We start from the raw sequence: 17,698 nt of genomic DNA, 5'->3' as shown, positions 1-17,698 counted from the left end.
GCCGTGGTCAGCCGCGCGCCGAATGGCGCGAATATTGACGTTTTTTTGACAGAACTGGTTGTTTTGCACCCGAAGTTATTATTTTTATATTTTCTAAATAAATAATTATAGATAATGGTGTGAATTTTAAGAACAACAATCATGGGTATAACGGGTTTATTACCTTTTATAGAAAAAGCCTCTGAGCGAATTAATGTTAGTGAATTTAATGGTTGTACAGTGGCAATAGATTCATATTGCTGGCTTCACAGGGGTGCCTTTGCTTGTGCTGAAAAACTGGTACGAGGTGAAGAGACTGATATGTAAGTTTTATATAAATTTAACTATCTAATTGTATTCAAAAAGTAACTCAAAAAAAACCCAGGCCTAATTATTCTAACCTTTTGTGATGCAATATGATTAGGTGATTTTTTTACCTTATCAGATAAAACTGCTGATATTTATGAGACACATTAATGTTTATTTTTATCAGATTATCGACTAACTTTAGATTAGGCCTATATGTTAATTGTAACACCGCCATTTTCTACTTGTTTTACAGGCATATAAAATACTGTTTGAAATTTGTGACTATGCTGCTGTCTAAGAATATCAAACCTATCTTAGTATTTGACGGAAGGCACTTGCCTGCTAAAGCTTTAACTGAATCCAAAAGGAGAGAGTAAGTTCTACTACACCTTTCCTTCCATTCCATCGTTCCTTATTTTACTAATATTAAAGAAAGTAACTGCGGTTACTGTTGCCATATCACACCAAAACTACTAAGCCAATTTGAATGAAATTTAGTACACTGATAGTCAAGAGCTTGAGGAAGGACATAAGTAAGCTACTTTTCCTCTATTTTGGAGAGTAGGAGTAAAAAACAGATTTTTCTCATTGATATTTTTACTTTTTATAAATTCGAAATAAAAATGCCTATCTCCTTCCTTCATAATTTCAGGTCTCGAGACATATCTAAGAAAAGGGCAGCTGAGCTATTAAGTCTTGGAAAGGTAAAGTATCTAAAAATCTTTTATTTTATTATTTAAACTTGGCCAACCAGGCCCTACCATTTAATTAAACTGATTATTAAATAATACACATACTCTTTATTTACTATAGGCGGGTTGCAGAGTTCCATAGAGTAATAATACAAACTCTTTCAGATTGAGGAAGCCCGTAACTACATGAAGCGTAGTGTGGACATCACTCACTCTATGGCTTTAAGTCTCATCAAGGAGTGTAGGAAACGCAATGTGGACTGCATAGTGGCGCCTTATGAAGCTGATGCACAACTAGCCTATTTGAACATAAAAAATATTGCTCAAGTAGTCATTACTGAAGATTCTGATCTCATATTGTTTGGGTGTAAAAAGGTATGTATGTATGTAACTTAAGTTTCAGAGTCCACAACTAAAGAAATTAAAATAAAAATGTTGGCCATTGAAATAATGACTGAAACATCATACACTAAAATTTATTAAGAGTTTGTGATTTTAATATTTTTAATTATTCTTTGAACATGACCTGTCCTCAAGACGGTTGAAGCAAAATGTTAAGGCTTTTGCCCAGCAGTAAAAAATCTACTCGTATATTCAACGCTATTTTCTTATTCAGAAAAAAAATCTAGTCTTATATTAAAAAAATGTTAAAGTAAACACTATTTTCTTATTCAGAAAATTCCAAACATATCATAAGTGCACAAAAAATCATTACATTTATTCACCTTCCTCTTAATTCCAGGTATTATTCAAAATGGATCTCGACGGTGTCGGCACTCTAGTTGACACTACTAAACTACCCTTAGTAATGAAGTGTCCCATAGAGCGCTATACATTTGACAAGTTCAGACAGATGTGTATCATGTCTGGCTGTGACTATTTAGCTTCTCTGCCTGGCATAGGTTTAGCAAGAGCTAGACAATTTGTGACTGCTACTCAGGACTCGGATTTTGCTAATGTAAGTATAAAGTAATATTTTTATATCTGCGATAAGAATAAACTGCTGTTAGCAGAAAAACTTATGAACAGCTCATTTTGTTTTGGGGCTTAAAAATTAACAGCCTTACTTATAAACGTGAATTAAACAATAAGTAATACTAAAGGACTGTTTAAGAAAAAATCTTACTTATAAACGTTGCTTAAGCATGTCTTAACTAAACTAACCCAAATATTTAATCACTACATAAGGCTTTAAGTACTAATTAGTTAAAATAATGATTAGAAGATGATTAGATGATTTTTATAAATAAGGCTGTAAAATAATAGTTAGATAAAATATTGCAGGTATAGATTTTTATTATACTTAACTTATTAATATGTAATCAGGGGCCCGATTCTCCTAATTTTACTTAAGCGCCATTCGATTGACGTTCGACTCGATTCGACTGAGATCCAATCCCGACTCGATTACGATTGAAGCGTATGTGGCATTCCGCTATTTTTTCTTTGAAATAAACGTTTTTATCCTTTTCTGTCATTCAATAATGAATCATTTTATCTGCAAATGATTTACGATTGCAAAATGATTGTACAGCAAACAACCGTATAGACCAAAATCATCAAAATAGCAGACCAATCGCACACCAATCAAATGTCAATCGAATACGATTGGTCTTTTATTAGTAGCAGAATGCCCGATATGGTTAAAACTGCTATTACTATCATATTGCGATTCGATTTCTATTCGATTTTGACATTATTAACTTAGGAGAATCGGGGCCCAGGTTTCTGGCCTAGAATATATAGGTACTTAAACTATCTTAATTATCTAACTTTTACATACACATTGAAACCCAAACAACACCAACTACATAGATTATCTTCATCATTTAAAATAAAAAAAATGTTTAAAATATTTACTCGACATTACAGGCATTAAAAAAGCTGCCAAGTTTCCTGAATAAATCCTCAATAGTTGTAACAGATGAGTACAGAGAGAATTTCATGAAAGCTGAAGCTACATTCAAACATCAGTACGTTTACGATCCTTTGGAGAGACAAATGGTCAGATTGACAGATCCTGAAAATGAAGGTAATTTCTTATTTAAATAGTAAGTTTAACATGAGCAAATTAACTAAGGTAATTTTCATAAAAGAGAAACTTTGATTTTCCCTGAAAAGTAGGATCTACTTATGATTATATCCAAGCATGCTATGGAACATACTTGCTATAGTTATAACATAGTAGTAGTAAGTATCAATTTTGGGCCAAAACCCAATGTAATTTTTTTGTGTCACCATATTTTTTTAGCCTTTAATTAAGCTTTCTAATTAATTATTTTTTGGTTGCAGATATAGAAAAAGCGTTCTGTGTCAATGCTGGTGAACTATTGAACCCCGACATAGCGTTTCAACTGGCTCTCGGAAATCTAGATCCTTTTAGTTTAAAGAAAATGGACGACTGGCATCCAGATTTTTGTAGCAATCAGGTATGTAATAATTTATGTACTAGCATCTGCCAGCAGGTTCACCCGTTTCCAGTGGAAACTCCTCTGCTCACCAGGATAAAAAGAACCCTATACCCTTTCGCAATGGGCTATTTTACACTAAGATTTTTTACAAAAGTAATTACTGAAATCAGAGCTTTTTACTTAACACCAAATTCAACTTTAAAATATCAATATAGATTCACTCTTCAGTAAAATCAAGGTAGTAACATAGTTTCATATATTATGTAGATTAAGTATAATATTAATTTGAATTTCTCATTTCTTTTTCAGAATGAACCAGTAAGAACAAATAACTGGAAAGATACAGGAGTATCGCCACATCCCAGTATTTGGAAAAAAGAGTTCCTATCTTACCTCGACGATTTAACTCCTTGGTCGAAAAAGGAAAAGAAATCTGAACCAGTATTTGCAATAACAATCACTAGGCCTAAGAAAGTGGTGCAACTAAGTAGTAAATTCGTTCCTGAAACTCAGCTCGATGAAAGGTTTGCAAAAATTGTATTGTAAAATATTACTGAAATATTTTTTGGCAAATATAAAAATCCAAAAAGCCAACGTCACGCGGTGTTCCCAGGCGGTCACCCATCCAAGTACTGACCGCGCCCGATGTTGCTTAACTTCGGTGATCGGACGAGAACCGGTGTATTCAACGTGGTATGGACGTTGGCGATAATCGGGACGAAATTATCAATCTGTATCAAGGGTAGTAACGTCATAAGACGTGTGTTGAGATTTTTATTGAAATTATAGTTCTAGGTTTATATTGTGAACGTTAACTTATATGCTGGCAAAATAGACCATGATTTAGAAATAATACTGCAGTCCATGAGTTTGCGTTTTTTAATTTCTCTCTTGTTCCTGACTTTAGTTATTTTCTCTCTTTTTTTCCAGTTTGTCAATAGAAACATTAAGCACGATGTACTGTACAGAACCTGCTAGTAAGAAACAAAAGACAGACTGTGATAACAACCATATTGACCTCACACAATACTCCGAAAACGTACACAACCAACAAATAAATGATGAAGAAATCACAAACAATAGCACACACAAAGAAAAATCACCCATATTAGAAAATAAGGAGAGATCATTTAGAAAATGCCTTAAAAAAACTGGCAGCTATTCCGTCCTTAAAAAACTGAGCAGTTTTCCTAGAACAGTTTTAGACAATAATGTGGTAGAAAGTAAGTTCTTCTCTGCGGAACCAAGTATGAGTGATAACAACTTGTCTCGAGAAAGCATAACTATCGAAGAATCTCCGGAAAACAAAAGAAGGAATCCGTTTAAAAAACAAGCTCCCATAAGTATTACAATACCTGATTCTGAAATTCCCTTAGAAGAAAATTCGCAAAAGGAGAATTCTCCAGGCAATATTAGTCCGAAATCTAGTAGTCCTATATTACAAGTTAGTCCTATATGTAGGAATAGTGTGAGAGAAGTGGATGTAAATGTAATAGATAATACGGCAAGTGAAGAATCTGTGATAGAAAATACTTATCCTTTGGAAACTTTGATAACACCTACAGCCTCTCAGGTAAGAGATATTGTGAATTCTTTTCTATGCTTCGGCTGAGTTGCACCAATTAACTATAACAATAACCAACCCTGAAATTGTCGACCATTGGTCCAATGAGGGTTTTCTAAAATGGCAATCCACGAGGTGGCAGCACCGAGTCGTCAGGTCCAGATAACTGTCAAAGTGCTTATCTTTACTATGAATAGTGAACGATTTTAGTGTTTTTTTTATTTTATAATTAAAGCACTGCATTATTGTTTTACTATTGCGGTTGAGTAAATAAAAAAAACTAAATCATATTGTGTTAACAAATTTTTCAACAAGCTTTTCCTTAGTACCAGTGACTTTTGCACCCTCTCTCTTAGCTCAATTTTTAGTTCGGAAACCTTATTCTGACCGTAGTCCATAATAAAATCAATAACACTTCCAATATAACAGAATTTCCACAAACAATAAGTTCGGCACCTACAATTCCATATTATTTGACAGCTGTTTGGACCAGACGCATACGTGGCGCCACCCGGTGGCAGAAAAAATTTCAAAAACCCTCATTGACGATTTTACAACTTAAAAAATGGTTTGGTCACTATTACTATTTTATCTAACAAAAAGGCAGATCTTTTAATATCTAATGTGTGTTGTGTCAGTAATTATAATTAATAAGGCCAATTATCGTCTCTAAAATGTACACCTAATAAAACCGGCCAAGTGCGAGTCGGACTCGTGCACGAAGGGTTCCGTAAATTACAGTTAAATCAACCTATCTCAAAAACTATAAGAGATACTTTGATCAAACCAAAAATCGTTGAAAGAGTTAATTAGCATGCATCACCTCTATTTTTTTTAGAATTTTATACCCCGTAGTTATAAAAATAGAGGGGGGGGGGACATACTTTTTACGACTTTGAGAGCTGATATCTCAAAAACCGTTCACTTTAAGAAAAATGTTTTTTAGAAAACTTTATATCATTTTAAAAGACCTTTCCATTGATACCCCACACGGGTATGTACATCGAAAAAAAAAATTTCATCCCTCAGTTACATGTATGGGGGGCCCCACCCCCAATTCTTTTTTTTACTATTTAGTGTCATATTTTTGTAGCGGTTCATACAACACATATTCCCATCAAATTTCATCACTGTAGTACTTATAGTTTCCGAGTAAATCGGCTGTGACAGACGGACAGACGGACAGACGGACATGACGAAACTATAACCCTCTTATTATAAAAACTGCCGCAAGTAGTGGTTTAAACCCGACTGAAGACGTCTTGGTTTGTTACGGTACTTACGATAGTCTTGACATCCTTATTACAAAACGTAGACTAAGAGAAGACTGATTAGTACTTCGATTTGTCTGTGTGTGTGTGTGGTTCAAATAATATCCACAGATTATAAGCAACAAATATTTAAATCATTCGCTCAATCGTTCCGAATTCTATGCGCCGTTCCTTTTTACATTATTTTGTTAAGTCTATTTTGATGAAAAATAAATAACTATGATAATAAAAAAAATATCTCTGCAGTTGAAAATATTACTTTTTATTATTTAAAGGTAATTTTATATTTCTAGTATCTTTTAACGATATACATGATCCAATTATTCTCTTTTAAACAACTATCGAGTTTGCGCGTATAACGGAACGTCAGCGCGCGTATCCGAGTTGTTTTGTTTTTAGGTTAGAAATAATTTGGATTATTTTCATCCCGATTTAAATGATTAAATAAGACGTTGTGCATCTAATTAGAACCTCTTCAAAATTAAGTGCACAATAACTTACCTACACACAGAATATCGTGTGCATTAAATTACCAAAAGAAAATGAAACATTTGAAACAACATAAAAGTAGAAAATTATATTTTATTCCGGTGTCTATTTATACAGTCAAATGCACTGCTACATGTTGGACACTGTTCTTCATCACACAATCTTGTTCCCTTTCTCATCTAGGCATTTTTGTACATTTTAGCAAGCTTCCAGTCTTTTACAAACATTGCATATTACTGGCAGAGATACGGCGTGCAAAACGCCAAAATAGTCTTGAATCTGTAAATAAACAATAGACTGTATGATAATCTGATATATTTTCGGAGTTTCATCAAAATCTATGTGGTAGTTTATGTGTGGAACATAAACAAACATCCATAATAAAAACTTTGACTCGTATACAATTAATTAGGATGTTTTGGCAACCTACTTGCACTGTAAAGGCTACTTACTTTATGGCGAGCCCAGTTGAGCATCATAGGATCATCCTGGATTATCATCATGCATTCAATTGACTATTATTTCGAAAAACGTAAATCGATATTTATATCGAAAATTGTCGTCAGGTAATTTGAAGAGATTTTGTCGATGACGCATTCTGTTGGGTCCCCGGACACTCTCAATAGTATTCTAACACATCCAAGTATTCCAAAACACACATATTTATATCCACTTTCGTTTTTTTCATCACAAAACAAATAACCTCAAAAGTAAATAATGTCGGAATTTGACGTTTGTCGACTAAGTACTGCAGTTAAACTAGGGGGCTCGATGGTTTATCTTTTGTACTACAGATAGTAATAGGACTTGCGATAAACTGCGTTTTGTAATAACGTTTTTTCAAGGTCGTACTTAAAGGTGGATTAAAGGTAGTACAAAAGCCGATACTTATTTGATACCGCGTTTTATAATAAGAGGGTTAGGGTTCCGTTTTTGCCATTTTGGCTACGGAACCCTAAAAACGGTGTATAAAAAAGCCAAAAACATCGTTGTACACTTGTGTCACTTCTTTCTTCCTGCAATTATTTTTCTTCAAATTATCTTGACCAATCATTCAATAATCTTGTCTTACTTTTTCAGTCATCTTTCGGCGCATCACCAACGAAATGGAGAAATTCCCAATCACAATCGTTCTATGGTAGCCAGACTAATAAACCAAGGAACAATTTAAATAGCTTCAAAAAGTCTGCACCTAGGCAGAATGGGATCAAGAAATCGCCGCCTTTGCCTAGTAATCAACCTACGTTGCTCGGCAAGTTTGGTTTTCAGAAAAAGTAAGCTGTTTTTATTACTTTATAGAGCCATTTAAAGAATGAGAAGTAGATTGGTTAATTATTTCGAAATCCATAACCATGATTTAATAAAAAAATATTTCTGTCGAAATTTAAAACATAAGAGCGTTTTATTAAAATAATATATGTTTGTTGCAGGCCCGTTTTGAAAAGATGCTGAACGTCAGAAGAAACTACGAAAAGTATTTTACATATATAAATTAAGTATCAATCAAGACTGTCTGCATTTTGAATGTAAGGCTAGCTCGCATACTGTCGAAATGTATGCCTCAAATATACACCGTTACTTTTTTATCGTTTTAATCTCGAAGACCTTGCAATAGGTATCATAAAGCCCCCCTTCAGCATGTTAGATCAAAGAAATAAGTGAAGAATAAAATCTGCTGTTTCATACATTATTGACCGATAGAATTAATTATCTTTGTTTTTTTTTTCGCTTATTTTGTTGATCTAACATGCTGAACGAGCTTTACTCATGATACCTTTTATGAGGTTTTCGGGAATAAAATGATATAATCGTTACAGTGTATATGTAATACATATTTGAAATTCAAAAGCAGCTATAGTTACGTGTCTGGCTAGACCCAAGTGTTATTATTTTAAGTTAAGCATCTGAGATGTGCATTTAATTTATGAATTATGTTAATAAATTGAGTACAATGTTTATGACGGAAGCAGCTATAAACACTGCATTTATTGTTGACTGTAATTATGTTTCTATTTAGGAATGGTTTTGTAAATAAAATCGTTTCTATGAATATCGAAAAGGAGTTTTTACTAACAAAAATCCTGGAATTATCATGAATTAACTTATACGACAGTACCTAATAATCCCGGAAGGCTACATAATCTTAACCTAAATCTTAACCCAGTATTTCTATAACAGTTACTAGGCCTAAGAAAGTGCCCAGCAACTCAGTAGTAAATTCGTTCCTGAAACTCAGCTAGATGAAAGGTATGTATAGATTTTTTACCTACTTAGATATTTTTTAGTTGATAAAAACTTTTTGTTAAATATAAACCCAAAAAGCAAAAAGCCAACGTCACGCGGTGTTCCCAGGCGGTCACCCATCCAAGTACTGACCGCGCCCGATGTTGCTTAACTTCGGTGATCGGACGAGAACCGGTGTATTCAACGTGGTATGGACGCTGGCGAGGGTGAAGACGAAATTATCAATTTGTATGATGTGTGAAAACTTCTTGACGTCATTTAAAAAATTTAAAATGTTATTTCTAAAATGCGGATATTTCTAAAATGTTCAAGTCACTGTAACTTTGAGCGCGAACACATACCAGCATTTAGTAATGGACTCGCGGTGTAGGTTTCATTTATATGAGAATCTCGTCTTGAGAAAATCAATTAATTACTGATAATTTTCACAAGTTCTAAGACAAATTGTCGTCTACTTGTCAATTTTTTTTGTAGATTGTGTTCATCATCATCATCATCTCAGCCATAGGACGTCCACTGATGAACAAACGCCTCCCCCTTAGATCTCCACATTAGTGCAGTCATTGAAGCGAAAAATACGGTCTAACCTCCGAATTTTTTTACTGTGAACCGATTTGCATGAAATTTTGGAATTAGGTTCATCTTACCCTTAACTTCAAAAGTGAATATGATTTGAACTCCGCCACCCCCCCCTGGGGGTGGTTGACACCCCTTCTTTGGGGTGAATATTTTTTTTGCAAAATAACCTCGGATAGCGATAGAAGACCTAATTTTAAGCTAAAGTTGTCTTTAAAGTTTAAAAAAAAATCCAATACTTTTCAAGTTATTGGCAATTGAAAATTCGCAATTTTTTCACGTTTTTCATCGGTTTTTTGCAAATATCTCCAAAAATATAGGTTTTATCGAAAATTTATAAAGAACAAAATTGTAGCAGGTAAAACAACGAACAATTTGTTTTTTTTTTAAGTGTTCTAAGTCCAATATTAAGCTAGATATTAAAGATCAAAGCCGTTTTTTATTTTGTCTGAAATTTAATCGACGTAGTTTATGCCATGTATTATTTTAGTAAGTTGATCAATTTACCAGTTTTATTATTTTCCGGTGACATATATACACATTACAATAGTTGTGACTCTTTATTATACTGCCTACTTTCACATTGCTCCAAATATTGACACTCCGAAGTTTTCAGTTACTAAGTAGAAAAAAATATGACAAGTTTTTGGACCGTAACTCCTTCAATTTTCATGCTATCACAATTTATAAAAAACCACTGTAAAAGTAATTAAGAGAGCTACAACATCCATCATTGCAATATATAGTAAAGAACTTTTTTTTAAAACGGTGAAGGGTTAAAGGGCTTAAGAGAGGCTGTGTTTGCGCTGCCACGCGCTCTTTAAACAATCATATCTCCGTAAATTTTTGTTCGACAGAAAAAACAAATAAACCAAATTGTTCGTCAGAAAAATACCTAATTTTTTTATCAGTACACTTTTATACGTATCTGTCGTAATTTTTGAGATATTATGAAAAACAAGTGGGTTTTTCTTTAATTTGAAATTTTGTTCTTTTCGTTAATCGTGACTTTTTTGAAAAATATCTGTCCTGAAGCAGCCAAACTGATATTATCTATCAAACTCTTCATAATAAAGTTAATCCTAGGCGGAATACGATTAATTATAATTTTGGTGGAAATGGCACTTATGAAACCCATTGATTTAAAAGAAAAAATATAAGATGCTCCCCTTATTTGCAATACAGCTCATTTATTTTACGTGCAAAAGACTTTTAATAGTGCTCATCTTAAAGCTTATTTCAAGCACTACAAAACCCATTTGTATTAGAATGTATAAAATGCATCTACTCGCCGCTACATGGCATTGACCACTACGATTAAATTTCAGACAAAATAAAAAACGGCTTTGATCCTTAATATCTAGCTTAATATTGGACTTAGAACACTTAAAAAAAAAAACAAATTGTTCGTTGTTTTACCTGCTACAATTTTGTTCTTTATAAATTTTCGATAAAACCTATATTTTTGGAGATTTTGCAAAAAACCGATGAAAAACGTGAAAAAATTGCGAATTTTCAATTGCCAATAACTTGAAAAGTATTGGATTTTTTTTTAAACTTTAAAGACAACTTTAGCTTAAAATTAGGTCTTCTATCGATATCCGAGGTTATTTTCCAAAAAAAATATTCACCCCAAAGAAGGGGTGTCACCCACCCCCAGGGGGGGTGGCGGAGTTCATATCATATTCACTTTTGAAGTTAAGGGTAAGATGAACCTAATTCCAAAATTTCATGTAAATCGGTTCACAGTAAAAAAAATCGTAGCAATAATGCTTCAATGACTGCACTACATAGATACTTGTTGAAGGCGACCTTCTTCCAGATTGTGTTCGTTTTCGACATATTGTGTAAAGTCGCTATGGTTATTACCACAGTCTGTCTTTTGTTTTTTGCTAGCTGCTTCCATACAGTACATGGTGCTTAATGTTTCTATTGATAAACTGGAACAAAAAGTATAAAAAATATGCAAAATTGTATCAGGGTTGCAGTATTGTTTCTAAATCATGGTCTATTTTGCTAGCATATAAATTAACATCCCCAATATAAACCTAAAACTATAATTTTAATAAAAATCCCAACACGTGACTTATGACGTCAGTATCCATGATACACATTGATAATTTCGTTTCCACTTTCGCCAACGTCCATACCACGTTGAATACACCGGTTCTCGTCCGATCACCGAAGTTAAGCAACATCGGGCGCGGTCAGTACTTGGATGGGTGACCGCCTGGGAACACCGCGTGACGTTGGCTTTTTGCTACCAAAATAACTTTCTGTATTTTTTTATGTAGTAAAATATTGATTACTTTTAATTTTTCTGTGATTTGACAACATATATTTTATAGTTTACCTGAAAATTCTTTGGAAAAAGTTTTTAATAATTCCTATACCTCATTGCTTTCCAATTTAATCTGAATAATTATCAATAATATGCATCTTGCCCACCTGTCCTAAAAACCCTTGTTACAATTTACGTCAATATAAATCAGATTACATTTTAAAATTGCCTCATTTCGTTTATCGTGCAATATCACGCATGACGTCGGTTTAATAACGTGTGTAATTTGTAGAAAATTACCTGTTGTTTAACACAAGTGATTATAATTGTAATGGAGTGACAACAGCGTTTGTTTGTTTAATAATCACATTTCCGGAGATAATTAGTTTGCTGAGCGGACATGTGTGAAATTCGTAGAAGTTAACTGAACTGTTAGCGGCAGTGCACTGTTATTCTGTTGTCCTAATAAATACACTGGGTCTCGCTGAAATTACGTCATTGTTTATTCAGTCATAATTTCATACAGATTTATAAATTCGCCTCTTTCATCGCCAACGTCCATACCACGTTGAATACACCGGTTCTCGTCCGATCACCGAAGTTAAGCAACATCGGGCGCGGTCAGTACTTGGATGGGTGACCGCCTGGGAACACCGCGTGACGTTGGCTTTTTGCTTTTTTTGCTCCTCAGATTATGCGGAATCAAAGGACAATGGGCGATTCCGGTCCAAATGTCCACCACGAACGAGACCTATATGGCTAGATAGCCCGTTAAATATAGATCATTTTTTGTTATGAAAGTAAAAAAAAATATAATGCCAGAAAAAAGTTATAGCAAAATCAAATAAAACATTTTATAGATTTTTTCAATTTCATTTTTTCAATTTCATTTTTTCAATTACTTTTCGTGATGTTCGATTTTCGTACTTTCTGTTACTTCTGACAAAATAGAATTGTTCATTATTAGAGAGAAGACACATCGAACTTTCTTAGATCCAGGAACCGCTGAGTATATTCAAGCACTTCTGGCGCCTCAGTTGGTTAGTGATTCGTACATCCATCGGGCAAAAAAATATGGGCTGCTTATATGCCAATGTGTCTTACTCATCTTAGTTTTAGATAAAGTGCAGAAATGGAAGTGAAATAAAATAAAAAATAATCATGATAACATACAAAAACTACCGAATATTAAAAATACATTTTTGGCTATAACTTTTTTTTGGCATTGTTTTTTTTTTTTACTTTCTTAGTAAAAGTTACTCTAAATTAAGTGGACTATTTAATTATATAGGTCTCGTTCGTGGTGGACATTTGGACCAAACTTCATACATTCTTGCCCAATCTCCTTTGACATTGTATTGTTTAAAAATTATCTCCACATAATCTATTTAACAACTACAGCGCTTTAAAGCCGTGGTTAAACTTTCGTAGCAAGTTCAAGCACTTCTTAGTGTGAAACTGCTGACGTCTAAAAATAACTGTATTTACAAAGTGTATTTACTGTTATTAATGAACAATCCAAGACTGGTCTAAAATAAAATATCCATACAAAATAAATTCGATAAAACAATAACAATCATAAAACCTAAAAAAGTGGTCCAACACCTAAGCAGTAAATTCGTTCTTGAAACTCAGCTTAACGAAGGTTTGTATAGATTTTTTTTGCCAAATATTACCTCACCCAAATATTTTTGGTAAATCTAAAAAGAGCAAAAAGCCAACGTCACGCGGTGTTCCCAGGCGGTCACCCATCCAAGTACTGACCGCGCCCGATGTTGCTTAACTTCGGTGATCGGACGAGAACCGGTGTATTCAACGTGGTATGGACGTTGGCGACAGGTTAAGCGAAATTATTATTTCTTATCTGTTTGTACTTAACTAACTGAAGTGGTCACGCAAAGCGGGCCTTTCGCGTCTTACCTTCGACGTGCGAGAAATTAAAGGCAAAGAAAAAATACCCAATTAATGGTTTAGATTTAATAATGTAATGACTGAGCTACATGTAAGTACTACTTATGAACAAGTTAAAAGACGCGATAGATAGTCGTGGCTGATGAACACATCACTACAAAAATAGTTTATCTATCTACAAAGTACAAATCTAGGCTTTACAAAACGTCCACGCTGACCCACTATTATCAAACTACCTACATATGTATTGGACACACAATGCCACAACAAAGCAATGTCCCGATAGCGTAACACGAGATGTGTGTTTACCAATGTGTTTTTAAAATTCGAATGCTTGGACCAGTTAACTGACAGGAACCGCCACTGGAAACCGCTTTGGAACGGAGCCTGTGCAGTTGCATATCTGACAAGTGCAGTCGCTGTCAGACGTCAGATAGTCCATTCAGTCGCAGCATGTGCGGTCGGCAGTGTCAGTGAGCTTCTTGCAGCTCACTGACACTGCCGACTCAAAATACCTTTAAGTAAGTAACTTACTACGTAAGTATTATGACGCGACAAAATCAACAAAAACCAGAATAAGCTTAACAAACACGGTATACACGAGTATGACAAGCTGTTCCGTGGCATTGACTGTTTAAATGCTCTAAGTTCGAATGTTGTGGCTGGCCGGAAAATTGGAAGCAAGCTATAATAACAATGTACGGACATGGCGTGTGTGAAACAAAAAATCTGGCTTCTATTTTCGGATTTTCTCGATTACAGGACTCGCCCAATCATCTTGGTTGCTGTAAAGGTCTAGATTAGGTGTCACAATCACACTTAGGTATATTATAAAAGTTAGATACGATTTTCCTGAGGATGTGGGTAAAGGTACAAATATGTATAAGAATGGCTATTTTAGTACTTTTTTTGGTATGTTAACTCGTATAAAAGTCAAAATACTCAACTTTAATTTAAGTCTTTAATTTTTTGCGGCGCCAATTAGGTCCAACGAAGGGTGTTGATTAATTAGGTCGGCGCGTGCGAAACTCGCAAGTTTAGCATAACACTAAACTTACTGCTAAAATGATTTAATGTCAGTAATTATAGCATGTTCCAAGTTATTATGACTCTAAACAACACGCCTTTTAACAGTAAACGTAAGTAGCATCGACCATTACTTTATAGGTACCAACCTCCTTTTCTATCTATGTAGCGAACAATAAAAAAGTTTCGACAACATTCTTCCGCGGACGGCTCTAAAATCCGGGCTTATTCGACGTTCAAAAATTTCCCCGCAGTTCAGAAGTACATAATAAATCATAATCAGCCCTGAAAAGTTGTTCGCAAGTGACTTATTTCTCAATTTCGGTTCGATATCGGCCTAGGGCCATTAATAATTGATAAATTGGGGTGAAAAAATAAACTTGATGTGTAATATGATACATTCCCCGGACGGTTGCGTGGCACAAAATTGTTGGCGCGGCCATCGACTAGTCGTGAATTATTTACCGCTCAAGGCGCGAACTTCGTCACATTTTTTGACATTTCAATTTTTTATGCGTTTTCGTGTCAAAGTATCGTTTGTTGGGGAAAAAGAGGCGTTGCCTATTATCTGCCAAATTGATGGGTGTTTGTTGAAGTATCAAGTACTTTGTTATTGAGTGTATTAACGTTGCTTTCAGTGGCGGGTCTACTACAGTGGGCACTGTGGAACGGCAGTTTCTTCTTCATGTACTGCTCCTTCATACTCCCTTATATAGGTAAGTACTTACGAACGTACTCTCTTATGTAACTTTCTAAACAAATTATGAAAAGGTTTTAGTGCTGCAAAATGACATACCGCAGGTATTATTTTTGTACTGAAATGCCATTGCACAAAACAAAAACATACAAAACTTCACCGACACTTTTTTCATATAAAACAAAAGCTTTTGCACTTCCCACCAAAATTCACGCAACTATTCCATCAAAACAATCGGCAGCTTAGTAATTTCAATACACCATACGCAGCACACTCAATCTCCCCTATCCTTATGCATAATAAAAAAAAAAACAAAGAAAAAAAAAACTCTTCAAGTCGATTTCCACCTCTCGCCTCGGAAGTTCAAACATCGTCAAATATCGGAGCCCTTCTCCCTTTCTCCCCCCCAATAAAATAACGCCCGGTTCAATTTCATTTACATATGGTATTGAGAGCGGGGGCCTAAATTAATTTTGCACATGAGATCGTCTTACGTTACTTTTAAAGCTTATTGCCTGAGATCTTACCCGGGCGTAATCAGATAAATCAGATTTATTCCCATTGTATTTTTTTTTCTCGAGAGAGTACCGTGGGCGTGCAGGTTTGATAACAGTTTGGTAAACCAATTTACTGGCAGCAACAAAAACATGTAGCTTGTTCAATTGAAATAAATAGATGTAGATGCCTATCTAGGTGGAACGTAACTGTATTGTTAAACTTCCATTCAGTTAGTTCTTGATAAGAAAACACGACGAAAATAATCGACATAGGGAGGATTTAAGCAGGTTTTGTCTCAGCTGCCAGACATTATTCTCGCCCACTAGGCTGCATTGGAGTCTAGTTTAGAGCCTAGGTACATACTTATCATATAAAACCCTTTGCAAAAAACACTGCCTATCTTAAAATATTTTTCAAGGAAACCCATTGCCACGTCACAGTCGGTAGACATTTTATATTATCCTCCCCATCAAAACGAATTTAAAATTCTAAATATAACGTAATTAAAAACCAACGTCATTCCAAATTACGCAAATAAAACATAAGATGTCGTTTTCGTTCGTCTAAAAATATACATTGAAAATATTAATTAGGAAATGTAAGCGATAGCGTAACGATATTTGAGACTGACATCAAAAAAGCCTTCGTAGACTGCCAACTTTTAGTCGGGAGATAATTTACTTGGAATCATAAATCAGTATGGAGATGCGTCCCAGTGCACATTACAACGATTAATTAGCAGGTCTGTATAAGCCCGACGAAATAGTTTGAATGGATTTGACGTTTTCAGCCCTGTCAACTATCAACCAACTATCGCCCGATTGTTTAGTAAGCAGTCTGAGGGGACTCTAAGGGAGCCTTAATGAAACGCAGCACTTGATCTCCATTATAATGCCAGGAAAGAATCGCGCAATTTGTTTGAGCAAGTAATAAAATATAGACTACTATTCCCTTTTTAATTCTTAAGTAAGAAAGGCAAACGATGTCACGCAAAATAAGACTTAATTTGGCAAAAGTAATGGATATTACCTCTGCTGTCGGCCTCCATTTTATAAAATGTGAGATAAAAATTCCTGTATTAAGTAGGGGAGTGCCTGGAGCCGCCTATGTAATTTTACTCGTTTAATAATAACGTTTTAAGAGTATTTTCTGGTTGTTAGTAGAGATAGAGGCTTAGATTAGGTGGATCTCTTCGTCAATAAATCTATTTTGATACATAGGAAGATAAATCATGCTTGAAATCGTTGAAGATGTGCATACCTACTTAGACTTTTTTTGCGAATCAATAAGAAACTTCCTTAAGTGTGTTCTAAAACTGCCAAAAGTTTTGCATAGAACTGTAGGTATTTTAGATATCTAACTTGAGGTACCTAAATGTCGTATGCTACATGCACCCAGATTTATTATTTCTTATCTTTAACCATATTTCAAGCTACCTTCCATACACAACTTTACCTAAATCGGCAGAATCGATTTTCGTTTGTTTAAGACTGACCATAACACTCCCAAAACATAACATTGATATAAACTAAACCACCCTTAATCAAATCTAACTCCACAAAAATAAAATTCTATTCACAAAATGGAAGTAGCGATACTTACTCTTAATATTCGTGCTAGGCTGTTCACAAAATATAAGTATTTCGCAGCAACGGAGCGTGTTGACGTAACAGGATTATGTAGGTGAATCCATGTCGCATATACGACGGATTAAAATTTAATAAAGTTGGCTTCCATTATGACAGTTTGC

General features: G+C 34.5%; 1 protein-coding gene, 1 long non-coding RNA gene and 5 other non-coding genes across 7 annotated transcripts; 3 read left to right on the top strand and 4 right to left on the bottom strand.

The window, feature by feature from the left end:
• The first annotated feature begins 12 nt into the window (after positions 1 to 12).
• On the top strand, positions 13 to 8,768 carry LOC110372013 (exonuclease 1). The gene is made up of 11 exons (XM_064036833.1): positions 13 to 302; positions 542 to 661; positions 941 to 992; positions 1,146 to 1,355; positions 1,723 to 1,938; positions 2,853 to 3,012; positions 3,273 to 3,409; positions 3,701 to 3,915; positions 4,322 to 4,964; positions 7,796 to 7,989; positions 8,146 to 8,768. The coding sequence occupies exons 1-11, from the start codon at positions 142 to 144 to the stop codon at positions 8,165 to 8,167; spliced, it is 2,130 nt and encodes a 709-aa protein (XP_063892903.1). The 5' UTR covers positions 13 to 141; the 3' UTR covers positions 8,168 to 8,768.
• On the bottom strand, positions 3,980 to 4,098 carry LOC126056815 (5S ribosomal RNA). Its single transcript, XR_007512273.2, has one exon. It is a non-coding gene; the product is annotated as a 5S ribosomal RNA (ribosomal RNA).
• On the bottom strand, positions 6,789 to 7,787 carry LOC135117490 (uncharacterized). Its single transcript, XR_010276936.1, has 2 exons — positions 7,168 to 7,787; positions 6,789 to 6,994 (listed from the first exon to the last, which is right to left on the bottom strand). It is a non-coding gene; the product is annotated as an uncharacterized LOC135117490 (long non-coding RNA).
• A 274-nt stretch (positions 8,769 to 9,042) lies between the features above and the next one.
• Positions 9,043 to 9,161, bottom strand: LOC126056811 (5S ribosomal RNA). The gene has a single exon (XR_007512269.2). It is a non-coding gene; the product is annotated as a 5S ribosomal RNA (ribosomal RNA).
• A 2,510-nt stretch (positions 9,162 to 11,671) lies between these two features.
• LOC126056814 (5S ribosomal RNA) lies at positions 11,672 to 11,790 on the top strand. The gene has a single exon (XR_007512272.2). It is a non-coding gene; the product is annotated as a 5S ribosomal RNA (ribosomal RNA).
• A 576-nt stretch (positions 11,791 to 12,366) lies between these two features.
• On the top strand, positions 12,367 to 12,485 carry LOC126056813 (5S ribosomal RNA). The gene has a single exon (XR_007512271.1). It is a non-coding gene; the product is annotated as a 5S ribosomal RNA (ribosomal RNA).
• Positions 12,486 to 13,531: 1,046 nt separating this feature from the next.
• LOC126056816 (5S ribosomal RNA) lies at positions 13,532 to 13,650 on the bottom strand. The gene has a single exon (XR_007512274.2). It is a non-coding gene; the product is annotated as a 5S ribosomal RNA (ribosomal RNA).
• Positions 13,651 to 17,698: the final 4,048 nt, after the last annotated feature.

Source organism: Helicoverpa armigera, chromosome 11 (assembly GCF_030705265.1).
Source record: "Helicoverpa armigera isolate CAAS_96S chromosome 11, ASM3070526v1, whole genome shotgun sequence".
NCBI lineage: Eukaryota > Metazoa > Arthropoda > Insecta > Lepidoptera > Noctuidae > Helicoverpa > Helicoverpa armigera.
The sequence above is the reverse complement of the archived record's forward strand: the minus strand, read 5'-3'. Positions and strand labels throughout refer to the sequence as shown.

Excerpts from the sequence above, each read along its gene's own strand:
- LOC110372013 (XM_064036833.1), top strand. The coding sequence starts at position 142 with ATGGGTATAACGGGTTTATTACCTTTTATAGAAAAAGCCTCTGAGCGA. Across the intron at positions 993-1,145 it reads AGCTATTAAGTCTTGGAAAG|ATTGAGGAAGCCCGTAACTA; the intron begins GTAAAGTATCTA and ends AAACTCTTTCAG. Across the intron at positions 3,916-4,321 it reads GAAACTCAGCTCGATGAAAG|TTTGTCAATAGAAACATTAA; the intron begins GTTTGCAAAAAT and ends CTTTTTTTCCAG.